This window comes from Phodopus roborovskii, unplaced genomic scaffold (genome assembly GCF_943737965.1).
Source record: "Phodopus roborovskii unplaced genomic scaffold, PHOROB, whole genome shotgun sequence".
Classification (NCBI taxonomy): domain Eukaryota; kingdom Metazoa; phylum Chordata; class Mammalia; order Rodentia; family Cricetidae; genus Phodopus; species Phodopus roborovskii.
In genome coordinates, this window is record NW_026126541.1 from 3937037 (window position 1) to 3951042 (window position 14006).

General features: G+C 47.9%; 1 protein-coding gene across 1 annotated transcript in view; it reads left to right on the plus strand.

Annotated features, from left to right (window-relative positions):
- Positions 1 to 14006, plus strand: part of Ablim1 (actin binding LIM protein 1) — a 160963-nt gene that overhangs the window by 37705 nt on the left and 109252 nt on the right. Inside the window, exons 3-4 of the mRNA XM_051200032.1 lie at positions 9267 to 9450; positions 12086 to 12195. Coding sequence (XP_051055989.1) covers positions 9267 to 9450; positions 12086 to 12195 — 294 coding nt within the window. The remainder of the gene's footprint in view (positions 1 to 9266; positions 9451 to 12085; positions 12196 to 14006) is intronic.

Consider the following 14006-nt stretch of genomic DNA (forward strand, 5'->3'; position numbering starts at 1 on the left):
GCTACAGTTTTAGAAGTTCAGGTGGCATTCTTTGTTTCTTGTGCTGCTCATAAGCAATTTTGTTTGCATATGAAACTTTATAACAAATTCGTGTGGTCAAGGATTTTGATTTATTCATAAACAGAGGTTCTAAGAAGAGCCCCTTCTAAACAGGACTCTTGTGATCATATATCTGAAATCTGAGTTGAGAAACCCCTAAAAGCCATTGCCTCGGAGCCCATCCCATTATCTGGCTGACCTTGTAAGTATTTTCCCTCCCAGAAATGATCACTGACTTTTTGACGTGCACTTAGAAGTCAATGAAAAGCCATTTCAATCCGGTTTTGAGACTTAGCATTCGAGTCCAAGCGTTTGCAAAAGTTATTTCTGGCAGAAGCTGCCCCCGCACGTCATCATTGGTGAGCCTTGTGCAGCTATTCTGAGCTCGGAGCTGCAGCAATGGCCCCTTCGAGCTACCTTTTGCGGCCACTTCAAGCGCACCTCTCTGCATCCAGCAGCAAGGACTATTATAAGCTGTTTGTATCCTCTTGATAAAGAAAAACTGTGAGGAAAAAAAAAATGCAAAAAGGCCCCTGGAGGGGCTGAGGATGTTTCAACAGCAGGGAGTTTTCCTGTGCAAGCCTTAGGATCTGGGTTTGAACCCTCAGCACCCACATGGCCATGCATGCCTGTGACCCCAGCACCATGAGAGTAGAGATGAGACGGGAAGGCGCTCCATCAGGCTCTCTGACTGCCAGCCCTAGCTAAGTTCAGCCAGAGACCCTGTCTCAGAGGAGTAAGATGGAGTGTGACGGAGCAGGACCCCAGGCACCCTCCTCTGGTCTCGGAAGTGTGTGCTTGTGTACCACACACTCACAACAAGACGAGGCGGAGGGAAAGCTGGGCATGACCGCACACGCTGAGGCAGAGGATGGAGGTGACTGCTAGGACAGCCTGGGCTACCTAGAGAATTCAAGGCCCGTATGGACTGCATCGGAGAGTAAACAGTAAATGTAAACAAGATCGTGATTGATTGAAGTAGGTGGGGGAAGAGGACAAGAAACATCTGGTACTCACAACGATAACCCGAGAGTGATGTGCGGGCGTGGCCTGTTCCCTGGCTCCAATGCATCTGAGTCTCCAGCACATGGCCACCTAGAAAGCAAGAGATGCCCTGTACCAGGAAGGGCGGCACAGGCAGTGACCTCAACACGGGGAAAGTAGCATTCCAGAGCACGTAGCCTGCGGGGTCACAAAGGAGACAGCAATCGGGCTGTATGTCCCTGCCCCCCACCCCGGGGTGGGGGGGAGGATCCTCTAAAGCGCTAAAGGACCCTCGTGTTCTGTGGGGTCTTTGGTGGGGGGGAGCAGTATTAGATGATGAAGCTAAGGTCTCATGCATACTAGGCAAGTGTTCTGCCACAGAGCAACAGCCCCAGCTCTTCATGCCCTGTGATGGGCTGGGCTGACAGACAGCCAGCGTCTAGTAAAGAAGGCTGCTTGTCCCCCATTAAAACTCCTAGGGACCGTGTTTCCCGGGTCTCCTCTTACTGCTATGAACTGGACAGGCTCACTTGTAATCGGCTGCCTGCAGAGGGGGCAGCCCCAGCTGCAGATGGAGGGACTGTCTTCAGCCTGAGGCTTCTGAATCCACCTTTAGGGGGGTTAGAGTCTGACCCTTCGCTCAACACGCTTGGCAAGGGGATGGATTTGCTGTGGCCCCGGCAAGGCTGGAGATGCTTTCCGCAGCCCCACTCACACCACTGAAGCACAGATCTGCCTGCTCCAGGGTCTGCCGCCTCTGCGCTCTGTCCCCCTCCTGTTCCACGGTATTTTTACAGCCAGGGCAGCTCTAGTTCATTTGTTATTTTAAGATTTAAGCTTTTTTCTTTTTAGTGTGCCTGTTATAATTTCACAACTTTTATGTACAAATTCTTGGATGTACATATCCCCGCTTAACCAGTAAGTTTACTCGGAGGTTTATAGGGTGTGAATTCAAGAGGGTAACATCAACACAGGGCTGTGTGGAAGCCAGATGTTAGAGATGCTGAAGCAGGGTAGGATTCAGGGGGACTGAGAGGGAGGAGTGTTTTAATAATTGATCCTGGAGAAGAAAGCGGCGAGCTGGGCCTCTGTGCTGGTGGCCTGGGGTTTATCTGATTTTTCTTGGAATTATGTTGAAGTTAGGGTAATATACGTATTTCCCTTTGAACTTCACCAACTGGATTTTTATGATCATGAACATGTTAGAACATTTACCTTTGATTTCCTTTAAAGGTACCAGAGCTGCTTTAAAAGCAAAGTATTCAAGGGCCAGTGAGATGACTTGGGGTTAAAAGGCACCTGCAGTTTGAGTCTCAGGGTCTGGCGGAGGGAGAGAGCCAACTCTCCCAAATAGCTGACCTGCACACATGTCGTGGTGTGTACATTGGCATGCACACAAAATAATAGGACAGTGGTGATGAGGCTGGAGCGATGGCCCAACGGTTTAGAGCCCTGGATGCCCTTCCAGGGGGCTCACGTTCAGTTCCCAGCTGCCAGGTCAGGGGCTCCCAGCTGCCTACAACTCCAGCGCTGAGCGATCAGACTCTCCCTGGCCTCTGAGTACCCATACACTTGGCATGCCCACACACATACACGCACACACGCATGCATGCATGCGCACACACACACATTTTTAAAGCAATAAAATGATAAAAATGTTTTCAAGTTCTTCTAAAATCATTCACTTTCAGAAACTTGGAACAGAAAGAGCAATGGCTGAGTCAGAGCCATGTCTGTGACTGGCGCCATGTCTGTGAGTGGCCTTGCAGCTTGGTGAAGCTGCTTGCAAGGAGAACTAACTAAAGCCCTAGGAGTATGGGCCTTCCAAACTCATTGCCAAAGACGCCTGCCTCTGGGGGTGGGGGTGGGGAGGGCTGACCAGGCCCCAACAGGGGATAGGACCAAGTACAGGTCGCCTGACTTGCCTCTGCACAGATAAGGCCTCCAAATCTAAAGTTTGGACCTTTAATCAACAGTAAGGCACTTGTGAGACACACATCCGGTTCCTGGGTGGTAAAATGACCCGTGAGCTGCTCCTTCATTCCAGGTTAGCACTGGGAGAATGTGACTTTTTCTGTTACTTTATGTGTAGGAGTGTTTGCCTATGTGTATGTATGTGTACCACATGTATGTACACCTATGTGTATGTATGTGTGCCACATGTGTGTACACCTACATGTATGTATGTGTGTACACCTATGTGTATTATGTGTATAACATGTGTGTACACCTATGTGAATGTATGTGTATCACGTGTGTACACCTATGTGAATGTATGTGTATCACGTGTGTACACCTATGTGTATGTATGTGTATCACGTGTGTGCACCTATGAGAATGTATGTATATCACATGTGTGTACACCTATGTGTATGTATGTGTATCACACATGTGTACACCTATGTATATGTATGTGTACCACACGTTTGTACACCTATGGAGACCATAAAAAGGTATCTGACCCCCAGGAACAGGGTTACGGATGATGCCAGCCCCCATGTTGGGGCTGGAAGAGCAGTAAGTGTTCTCAGCCACTGAGCCATATTTTCAGCCTTGACCCCAGCTTCTAATCATGTAAACATTATTTTAGTTTTCCTTTATGTGTGTGGTGTTTTGCCTGCATGTATGTCTGTGTACCACATGTGTGCCTGGTGCCTGCAGAGGCCAGAAGAGGGTGTTGTAGTTATAGATGATTGTAAGGTACCCTGTGAGTGCTGGGAACTGAACTTGGGTCCTCTAGTAGAGTGGACAGTGTTCTTAGTGACTGAGCTGTCTCCCCAGCCCTCACTCCAAGTTCTTAATCATTATGAAATGTGAGCATCCACTGACATGGGGTGCTTTGAAAAATTAGGTTCACCAGGGAGGAAGCAGAATGTCCTGGAAACAGGAGGTACCGGGAAAGGAGCCCTTGCCTCGTGGGCACCGAGTTCCAGCTTTTCAAAAACAGCTCCTTTCCCTGAATCCTGTGGGTGAATCTGACGTGCATACGCCACTGAACTGTACATTCCCACAGCCGTGTGGATGTGCATACGCCACTGAACTGTACATTCCCACAGCCGTGTGGATGTGCATACGCCACTGAACTGTACACTCCCACAGCCGTGTGGATGTGCATACGCCACTGAACTGTACATTCCCACAGCCGTGTGGATGTGCATACGCCACTGAACTGTACATTCCCACAGCCGTGTGGATGTGCATACGCCACTGAACTGTACATTCCCACAGCCGTGTGGATGTGCATACGCCACTGAACTGTACACTCCTACAACTGTGTGGACGTGCATATGCTACTGAACTGTAAACTACCACAGCCGTGTGGGTGCACATACGCCACCGAACTGTCCTCTTAAAAATGACTAAGATGATGAGTCAGACAGCGCTATGCCTGTCATCACAACAAAAAGGGAATTTTTAAAATGAGCTGTAAAGCGGGTAATTAGATTCTGGGACACAATACAGGCTGATTGAGGTTTATTCAGGGAGAATTCACTTACACAAAAAACAGACGACCACCACATGTTCCCACCCCAAGGATGTCCTTGGATCTTCTCTGTTTCCAACCCGGAAGTAAGAGAGAGCATCCGGTCAGGACCCAGACCTAGACTCTACCAGTCACGCCCACACCTGACCACACCCCAAAGGGCATGGTCAGTGCAGCAGGTGTGGGCGGGGTGAACATCTCACTACAGAGCTGATTAACAGGTGTATAAAACTTAATTCTTCTTCACCTTCCTGAGAGTCAATAGTCCTGTTTTGTGAACTCTCTCTTGTTCATAAAAGCATGTGTCTAAACACTGAGTTCCTAAAGTTCTTTATTCGGTGACCTTTGTTCTCACTTGGTGACAAATCACCATCGACGATTGGTCTAGCTCAATGTAGTACCAGCACCACTGACCCACCAAACCCTGAATGACTTGTCAGCTTGCTCCACTGATGGCAATTCTGGCTGCCCTGGGTTCTTCAGTGAATTCTTTTCCTGGCAACACAAGCGCCATTTTAATAAAATTGCCTCCATGCAGGAGGACAATGCTAGAGCAAGAAGGTGTGGGGAGGGATGCGTCCTGAAGATGTTTGCTGGGGAGCTAGCCTGGCCGCTCGAGAACGTTGGAGTACCGCAGAGGAGCCCAGAGGATGGGGCTGCTGGAAGAGACTACATTTTAGGTGGTTATGCTGTCTGTCCCCTGCTTAGTTACAACCATGGTCTCAAGCTTGAAGGACACTGCTATAGGCCAGTGGTTCTCAACCTTTACACACAGTCCTGTCAGGGGGTCACATGTCAGATATTTACATTACGATTCATAGCTGTAGTTAAATTACAGTTATGAAGTAGCAGTGAAAATAATTATATGGTTGGGGGGGGGTCACCACAACAGGAGAAACTGTATTAGAGGGTCACCGCATTGGGGGGAGGTTGCAAACCACTGCAGTAGACAGACATCACTGATTGGGAACCCTTTGCTCAAGGATTGGAGTTGAGGTAGTGGGGGTCAGCTCTCAGGGAGGCCTTGTGTTATCTGGAGAAGGAAGTGGTGTCCGGGAGTCCCCTGTTCTTGGGGTCCTTGAGGAGCAGACAAAGGAGGGAAGAGGAGATTTTAAAAAAGAGGCTCCAATTACGCCACCACCATTTCTGGTCTTAAGTGATGCCCTGTTAAGTAGCTTCTAAGTTCAGCTGCATGGACTTTTCCTGTCACCACCTGGTGTGCGTGCCGACTCTTGCCCCTTTACACAGTTTGTCTCATTTTCTAGAGCGCCATAAATGATGCTGTAGTTGTTGGGTAAGCTGGCTTGACTTTGAGTTTTAGAGAAAAGCCAAATCAATTCACAACGGGGCCCAGTTTGTCATCTCTCAACTGTGTGGCAAAGTCATTTTGTAGGGCTGTGTTAGGTTCCTGGAATTAGAGTTTAATTAAAGAGAGCCTGTGTCAATTTCACAAAACCCTGTGAGCCAGACAGAGAAGCTTACACAGAGGCACCCAAGGAAGCGGTAATCAGAATGGACTTTTAGAGGACTGGGTTTAGCTCTGGAACCGGCTGTGTGGTCTGTGTTAGCATGAAGGTAGCCTTGGTCTGTTCGCGAAGCGGCTGTGACTTTTATCCCCAGCCCAGGTCCTCTCGGCTATGAGAAATACATTTAAAGGAACAAATGAGTCACCCGATTTGCCAATGACTCCCAGGAGTGAAATCGGTGGGAACTTGCCAAGTATGAGTCAGGATTCAACTTAATTATCCTGAAGTATTCTCTGCATTGTATTAGACCATGCTTGCAGCTTCCTGGAGAAAGAACCCAAAGGAGTATAGATAAAGACTCTACATACTTATAAGATCACGCAAGAGGACTTCCTCAGTGATGACTCCTATCTACCCCCACCCCAGGATTGTCTCCGATGTGACATATGTGGTCAGAACTAGGCTAGTCCTTGAGCACCTGGTGTGAGGACCTCAGATGCGGGGTGCTGACAGTAACCGGAGGAGAACGCTCTGCTGAGAAGATGATGGCAGCATTATTTATAGGGAAACTGGTTTCCAGCAAACCATCTCAGCTTAGGTCACTTAGTTACATTGTTCTAGGTCACTTAGTTACATTGTTCAAGAAGGACGCCAGAGCTATGGAGCTTTGGTCTAAACATGGACCAGTGAGCCCTCGTGGAAAGCTTGTTGTGTCTGTGTCATCCTGACTCCCCGGAGTTCCACTGATGGGAGTAGGGGGGGGGGGTTACTGAGGTCATGACCTCACGATGCTAACCCTGCTTCATTAGGTAGGGGTTCTTAACCTTTCTCTACTCTAAGCCCTTAACACCTATGAGATTTTTATATCATTCTGAGTAGCTAAGTATTTAAAATAACTTACTGGTAACAAATCATAAATATATATTAAAACAATTGTTATACATGTTTTCACCATTTATTGAAGTCTAAAGTGTATTTGCGCACTAATAGGATAGTATGCTTGTTTATTTTTAACCGAGGAGACATCTCTCTAGCTCTGATATGCTTGTTCATTTTTTTTTTACAGAAAGAATTAAGCATTGGCTGAATATTTGAGCTGCCAGACCAAAAAAAAAGCATCTTCAGTGTTTCTCAGAGTTCAATATTTTGATTTTGTAATCATCGGTGCTGAGAAAGCCACGTTGCATAAAAACATAGTACAAAATGTCAGAAGTGTGCTTAAAGCCGTTTCAGAAATTACTGGAAATTCTGTCCTGATGTCAAGCCAAAATTCACTTAATGGTTGTTCTTTGAGACAATCTAGTCAGCAACTGAATCAGGAACTTAAGAAATCAAACACCCTAAAACAGTTTGATCCAAAGATACACTAATTTGATACATGGTGACCAGTGAGAGTAGGAAACGTCTTTGTTTCCATTATTAAACTACTATGTTTCCGTAAGAGCAGAAAACATTGCTGACAATAACAACAACAACAACACTACAATCCCTAACATACAGTAGCTGTGAACCTGAACGGAGATGTGTCACACAGTGTGGTGTAGCGCAAACAATAAAAACCCAGAGACAGGCAGATATCCGGGTTCAAGCTGGAGATCAGAAAAGCAGAGCAGCCAGCCAGTAGCTCTCACCTCTACAAAGGCTGAAACGGAGATCCCGTCCTCCCTGTGACTGGAAACTGAATCTCACATGAGACTCTTTGCTTCTTCCTCTAGTGCTGGGATTAAAGGCATGAGCTCTGTTTCTCTTTTAGACTGAGTCACTCTGGGGTAGCCCACTGTGGCCTTGAACTCAGAGAGAGATCACCTGCCTCTGTTTCCTGAGTCCTTGTATTAAAGGGTACCACCACTGTCCAGCTTCTATGGCCAACTACTATGGCTGGCTTTGCATTCTGACCCCTGGATAAGCTTTATTAAATCATAAAAAATATGTGAGTTTGTTCTGTGTGGATGATGGCATGCACAGGACAAAGTGCATATGTTCGTTCAGAGTCAAGGCTACAGGAAAGTCCCACACGGCACCACGGGTGACTGCCACCTCGGACTCACTGCACATTTGATTTTGAATTGGTTTTAGTCCTTACATGTTCATGAGTGTGTGTGGAGCTAGGGGGTGGGCATTGACACAGGGTTTCTCTGTGAAGCCCTATCTGTTCAGGAACTCACTCTGAAGACCAGGCTGGCCTTGAACTCATGGAGACCCACCTGCCTCTGCCTCATGTTCAGAAGAGTTTCATTGTTCCCAGTTTCTTTTTGCATGGCCACCTTCAGTTATATGACCCCACTGTATTAGGACTGTTAATGAATCACAGGAATTAATCGGAGTAGCCCTGTGTCCTCCCAAATCCCTAGGAGAACAACTTCCTTCTGCCCAAGGGCCTGTTCTAGCTGTTTATAAGACAATCAGAAAGGATTCTAGATGCTTTCCTGCCTTGTGTGGCAGTCACCTAACCTGGACTACAGAGGCTGAGGTTGGAGTGTCCCCCCCCCCCCCCCCCGCTTTAGCTGTGGCTTCCCAGCATCTGGCAGGAGATTGCCTTTATCAGGGAGCTGCTCTAGACTTAGTTTGTGGGCAAGTTGTGACCTGCTTGGGTTTTGTCTGAACATGGTCCCTGGCGTCTACTCTTTCTACACCATATCTGCCATCCACAGCTGTGAAGTCTGGAAAGGGATCCCAGAACCCAGACCCAACAAAGTGTCCTCTTTGGGTGCCCTGACATCACAAACCATCTTTTCTGTCAGCCCCCTTTCCCGTCCCTCTTTTTCCTGCCCATTTTCATCCTACGCCCCCGCCCCCGTATGAATGACATACACATGAGCGGTGTGTCCTATTTGCCCCACCAAGAGCCAGCTCAAGCCCTGGCTGCCTCGTAGCTTTGGGAAGTATTTCCAAAGTGGGAGAAAACAGTCACTGGAAACTTCAGCTGTTGCTAAAGTAGGAATTTATTACTCAGCCATCTTGGCCCAAATCAGGAATCCATGTGGACAGGCTGTGGGCATCTCTCCTAATGGCACTGCCAGGGATACCTTGGTTGGCATCTGAGACAGTGTGTCTTTCCAGCAAAGAATGACTGGTTGCCACTGAATCTTAGACATACCACTGAGGCTGTGGAGACCCAGCCAGTGGACTTTACTTGTATGAGATAGAGCATAGCTGTAGCTCTTTGTTCCAGTCCCCTCTCCTGTCCCCAAACCTCTGCCGAGAGCACAGAGAGCCACCAGCATCTGGCAGAAAGCAAATGCAGCCCAGAAATTTGGCAGGCAGTGACCAGTTGTAAACTTGTCTTTCCACAGTGTGCGGCTGCGACCTCGCCCAAGGAGGCTTCTTCATAAAGAACGGGGACTATCTGTGCACCCTGGACTACCAGAGGATGTACGGGACACGGTGCCATGGCTGTGGGGAGTTCGTGGAGGGCGAGGTGGTCACTGCCCTGGGCAAGACCTACCATCCCAACTGCTTTGCCTGTACCATCTGCAAGTAAGTGGCCATCCTTCCCAAGCCTCTGGCGCCCTACAATAGAAAAATGCTGGCTTCCACAGGGGAAGCTTCTGACAGCTTCTCTGGTCCGGAGTAGCACAAGGTCTTAAATAGCCTCTTCCCAACATGTCTCCTCTTGGCTGTCTACTCATTCTTGATTAAAGCTCAGTAGAGTTGGAAAATTTTATTTGTATCTTCTGTGACAGTTGGTAAGTGGCTCAACTAATGCCTCAAGGGACCTGGACCTCCAGACAGTAGGGAAGGGACAGTGACAGGTTTCTTGGGAGAAAACGCTCACTGTGGAATGGAGGTGCTTACATCAGTATGCTTCAGATGGCTTCTTATAGCTGGGCATTGAGGTATGTACCCACAGTCCTGGCCTCAGAAGGTGGAGGGCAGAGAGAGGGTTGCTTGAGTCCAGGCATTCAAGACGAGCCTAGCCAATGTAGCAGGACCGCCTCTTCCTGAAGACGAAATGGTCTCTTCACTGTAGGCTGTAGGTTGGCAACGACTCATGGGTCAAATCATTAGTCTTTAGTTTGTTTTTGAGATAGGGTCTCACTATGTAGCCCTGGCTGTCCTGGAACTCACTGTATAAACCAGGTTGACCTCGAACCCAGCAAGATCTGCCTGGCTCTGCCTCTCAAGGGCTGGGGTTGAAAACATATACCACTATGCCCAGCTGCAGGTCTTTCTTTTAAAGAAAGTTTTATTGGCTGTTTGTTTGCATAGGGGCTAGAACCTCTGTCAGGTACTGTGACAGGGTTGAGGACCCCTGACAGAGACCAAATGATCTACAAAACCTAAAGAGACACCACTGATGGGTGTTTGAGGGAAACCTTTGCCAACTGCTGATCGCCAGGTGTCTACGTAACACAGCCTAATAGAAATGATCACTCTGAGGGAAGGAAGCAGACATGGGTAGGGGATGCACTGCTGTGTCTTGGGAGCCACACATTATAAAAGGAAGATGCCTTGGACTCTCTGGCTGGGCACACAGAATTTGACTGGTACCATAGAGGATCTTCACTGATTGGAAACGGGGTCTAAGCTTGGGTGGGGTCAGCCACACTCCAGGAGTTCCGCATGGAAAGGCACACTTGCTCTCATGGCCTCAAAAGAGCTACCTCAGCCGAGGACAAGGAGCACCTGTACCTGCCCCAAAGATCTTGCCTGCCTCGCCCAGTCCTGTCCCTAAGTGGAAACTAAAGAACCCATGCTTGTTGTGTTTACAGACCCTCGGCCCTCTAATACTCCCCTCACAGAATGGACTAGAGGCTCGTTCAAGTTTAGTGAATGTGTGGGAAGCCAGAGACCCACTTGTATTCCACAGTGTACTTTATTTATATTTATTAACACAGTTCTGTGGCGGGTCGGTGAAGCCTGCCCCTGCCTGTGGCCTCTGTATCTGTCCAGTGAAAGAAACGAAGGTACCACTTCAGAGAGGGAGCCACTGATGTCCCAAGGACTTTTAACATCGGAGGTGTGAGACTATAGTATCCCCACGAACACTGGATGGCTGGTACCAATCATATCGGTGGTATTAAGTCCAGAGGTACCAGCGAGTGTTTACCATGGTTAATTGTCAGCGTTGGGTCTTGGAGAGATGAGTTAAGTGGCTGTGAAAGTGCATGCAGGTCCAGAAGCTTGGACTTGCACCAGACTGCAGGCTTCTGACTCGTTCATGTTGCCTGGTCTGGAGAGTTCCACAATTCCCAATTGACAAAGTCCCAGTTAGAAAACTCACATTGCTGAAGAGCGATTGGTCAATTGGTTTGTGTTGGGTAAGCATGGAGAGCTAGTGTTCCTGCAGGAGGTGTGCACTATGTGCTGTCACTGATGAGTGTCTAGCAGGAAAGGAACTTGTCTTTCTGAGAAGGAGCCTGCTGCTGATTCTTAAATTTATTTTATGTGTATGTTGCTTTACCTGCATGCGACTGTAACATGTCCATGCCTGGTGCCTGCGGAGGTCATAAAAGGACACTGGGTCCCCTGGTATGAGTCATATATGTCTGTGAGAGACCATGTGGAGGTACCTGGGTCTTCTAAAACAACACGTGCTCTTAACCACTGAGCAATCTCTCCAGGCTACTGAGTCTCAAACATGTTTATAGCGGCCAGTCCTATCACTTAGCTGATGAGAGACTGGAGTCCCCAGTGTTTTGCAAATTCCGACGTCCAAAAAGAACCAAGTAGCCAACTCAATATAATTACCAAAAAACCCACAGGGTAGCAAAAAGGCCCCCATTTTCCTGTAAGTAGTTCTCTTAGGGACATGTCCCTAGTTTCAGTGGGAACCCATGACATTTAAAATGCTTTTCTTTTCTTTTTTAATGAAGAATTTCCTTACGGAAGTCACTGCTGTTGTGTGTCTCTCTACTGTAGCCTGGAACTAAATCATGCTTCTTCCTACCTGGGGAGCCTGTAGAGCTGGTGTGTCCCCTTCTTGCTCACAATGAAGCATGTGTATTTGTTTGGCCCGGGACCAGCTGGCGGGCTGGGACATGGCTACATTGCAGACACCCAGGCTGGTGCGCCTCCAAGAAATCAATTTGCACCAGAGGGGTAGCAGGCAAAGGTGTAAGGGGAGGGAATGAAATTGCTGGAATGACTTTGAGGGCACATGTCTTTCCAGGCGCCCGTTTCCACCGGGAGACCGAGTCACCTTCAATGGGAGAGACTGCCTTTGTCAGCTTTGTGCACGGCCGATGTCCCCCAGCCCTAAAGAAGCCACCTGCTCAAGCAGTAAGTGTCCCAGCAACCACCAACGGAGACATCTCTGTGTTTCAAAGGTAGCTCACCTTTGAAAAATCCTATTCACCAACACCAAACACAGCCCTATCGAGGGCATTTTCCCTTGTGGGAAAACATTGTGCAGGGTTTACCAAAACCCAGGCAGGGAAAGGCATCATCGTTGCATCAAAAATAAGTGGAATTAGACATCATAGTTTCCATTTTGACAGCCAGCAAGGAAGAATACATGTGAAACTTTACATTTATTTGATATTTACTGACTACCCAAAATGTGCATCACCCTTCAAACAGAAGATAGAGCCCTGAGCAAAGCGAGTCCTCTCACTCACCCTCAGGAAGTTTGCTGTCCAGTGAAGGCACAGAGACAAATTCCCACAGAAAACACCCAATACGTAAAGGAAACCAAGCGTAAAATAAGGTTTTCTTTATGTGGCACAATCAGAGAAGAAAGTAAGTGTGGGGAGACAGTCGCATCTGTGGGTTTGAAATTCTCTATGATGAGATTTCATCTGACCCATGGGAGTCCAGACCCCATAACACACGCTTTCTACCAACACGCTGGGAATGACGTTGACAGATCAATTAGTAACCATTATAAATCATTGTATTCTGAGCCCTGGGGACTGAGCTGGGAAGCTGTTTCAGTTCTTTCCTGGAGCATCAGCAAATGTCCCCAGAATGTGCCCTATGGGTTTTGACAGCCTGCAGGAGACCTGGAATAAATAACCCGCTGCCAGCTCTCTGAGTCCTAGTACAAGAGTAAGGTCGGCATCTTCTATTCTGGACAGATCCTACTTGGTGTTTATAGCAGTGAGCTCGAATCTTCCCGTTGCTGTGGAAATGTTTCACTTATTACAAATAAGAATGTTCTGACCGTCTGCATAGGGACTGGGTTCTGACCCTTGGGAGGAAGAAGAAAATGCAGTATGTACACTTGACAAGGTACTAGACAGGTGTGTTTCTACGGCGTACCACTGGGGGGCAGCAACCTGCCAAGGAACCCAGTGAATAGTTAAGACATGATTAGGGTTGTGGTGTGGGTTCAGGTCCCTCACGGCTCGGCTCTTACTACTATACTCAAGAGAAACAGTTGGACACCGTTGAAAGAGCCACCTTAGGTGGGACTGGCTACCCCATGCTCTCTCAGGGATGAAGTTGAAAATTCATTAATAAACGCCTCAGAGGAATGCTTCTGATGATAGTTGGGACAGGACTGTGATGGGAGAGGCTGTGTTCCCATGATTCACTGCTGAGGTCCTGTAGGTCAACTATCTGTTTTGCAAGGCAGGAAATTGAGGTTCAAAGTCAACCTCAAGGTCACTCAAGCCCCCTACTGACAGATGAGGGCAGATGCCACTCTTCTGACTCCTTGGTTTTAATCTCTCTTTTGCTTTATCAAGCGTCCTCGATTGTTTAGCTTAAGGAAACAGAAGCAGATTCCTCTAAAGTGGCTTCCACTTGCCTCAAGCCATGCATTTTGGGAGCGTGCTCCATTGTGTGGTCATAACCCTTCCAATAGGAGAGATCCATACGTACGTATTTGATACAGAGTCTCATGTCAGCTGGCCTTGAACCCCCACGCAGCCAAGGATGATCTTCAATTCCTGATCTTCTTGCCTCCATCTCCCAAATACTGGGGTTGTGGGTATGCGACGTGACATCTGGCAGATTGTTTTTCTTTCTTTTAGGGAAATACAGTATTTTTATTGTATTTCCTTTGAGAATTCCGCATGTATGCATATGGAAATTGATCACACCCACCTCTTCACTCCTCTCAGTAACTCCTCTGCACCCACGCCTAC